The sequence below is a fragment of the Salvelinus fontinalis genome, chromosome 25 (assembly GCF_029448725.1).
Source record: "Salvelinus fontinalis isolate EN_2023a chromosome 25, ASM2944872v1, whole genome shotgun sequence".
NCBI classification, from domain to species: Eukaryota; Metazoa; Chordata; class Actinopteri; order Salmoniformes; family Salmonidae; genus Salvelinus; species Salvelinus fontinalis.
This window is the reverse complement of record NC_074689.1, coordinates 34,688,428-34,689,734: the sequence shown is the minus strand read 5'-3', so window position 1 is coordinate 34,689,734 and position 1,307 is coordinate 34,688,428. Positions and strand designations below refer to the sequence as shown.

The following is a 1,307-nucleotide window of genomic DNA, read 5'->3' as shown; positions in this document are numbered from 1 at the left end:
GGAGAAGCAGATTCCCACCCCCATGGATGACTCTCCGCTGGCCTCTCTGCCCCACACCGACTCAGGAATCGGGGAGGAGGGCCCCGGCCCTGGGGGTCTGAACGGAGCAGAGCTGGGGCTGGGCATGGCAGGCAGGGAGACAGACAGAGACAGAGAGAGGGATGGACGAGTAGGGGATCTACTGTGTAGCCTGTCATCAGAGGTTAGAAGGTCAAGGGAGAGCCTATTGGATTCGCCCCACAACCCTAACTCTGCCTCCAATCCTGGTCAAGCCCCGCCCTCGTCGATCTCCAGCATCAGTCAGACTAACAAGGGCATCAACGTCAAGGTACTGACTCTATTCTGTTATCAAGGTACTGACTCTAGTCCGTTGTCGAGATACTGACTCTATTCCGTTAGCAAGGTACTGACTCTATTCCGTTATCAAGGTACTGACTCTATTCCGTTATCAAGGTACTGCCTCTATTCCTTAATCAAGGTACTGCCTCTATTCCGTTATCAAGGTACTGACTCTATTCCGTTATCAAGGTACTGACTCTATTCCGTTATCAAGATACTGACTCTAGTCTGTTATCAAGGTACTGACTCTATTCTGTTAGCAAGGTACTGACTCTATTCCGTTATCAAGATACTGACTATATTCCGTTATCGAGGTACTGACTCTAGTCTGTTATCAAGGTACGGACTCTAGTCTGTTATCAAGGTACTGACTCTAGTCCGTTATCAAGGTACTGACTCTATTCCGTTATCGAGGTACTGACTCTATTCCGTTATCGAGGTACTTACTCTATTCCGTTATCAAGGTACTGACTCTATTCCGTTATCAAGGTACTGACTCTAGTCTGTTATCAAGGTACTGACTCTATTCCGTTATCAAGGTACTGACTCTATTCCGTTATCAAGGTACTGACTCTATTCCGTTATCAAGGTACTTACTCTATTCCGTGATCAAGGTACTGACTCTATTCCGTTATCAAGGTACTTACTCTATTCCGTTATCAAGGTACTGACTCTATTCCGTTATCAAGGTACTGACTCTAGTCTGTTATCAAGGTACTGACTCTATTCCGTTATCAAGGTACTGACTCTATTCCGCTATCAAGGTACTTACTCTATTCCGTTATCAAGGTACTGACTCTATTCCGTTATCAAGGTACTGACTCTAGTCTGTTATCAAGGTACTGACTCTATTCCGTTATCAAGGTACTGACTCTAGTCCGTTATCAAGGTACTGACTCTATTCCGTTATCGAGGTACTGACTCTATTCCGTTATCGAGGTACTTACTCTATTCCGTTATCAAGGTAC

The 1,307-nt window shown here is 45.4% G+C and overlaps 1 protein-coding gene across 1 annotated transcript in view; it reads left to right on the top strand.

Annotated features, from left to right (window-relative positions):
* Positions 1–1,307, top strand: part of LOC129823350 (neurobeachin-like) — a 402,752-nt gene that overhangs the window by 311,938 nt on the left and 89,507 nt on the right. The window contains exon 32 of the mRNA XM_055882274.1: positions 5–328. Within this exon, the coding sequence (XP_055738249.1) occupies positions 5–328 (324 nt within the window). The remainder of the gene's footprint in view (positions 1–4; positions 329–1,307) is intronic.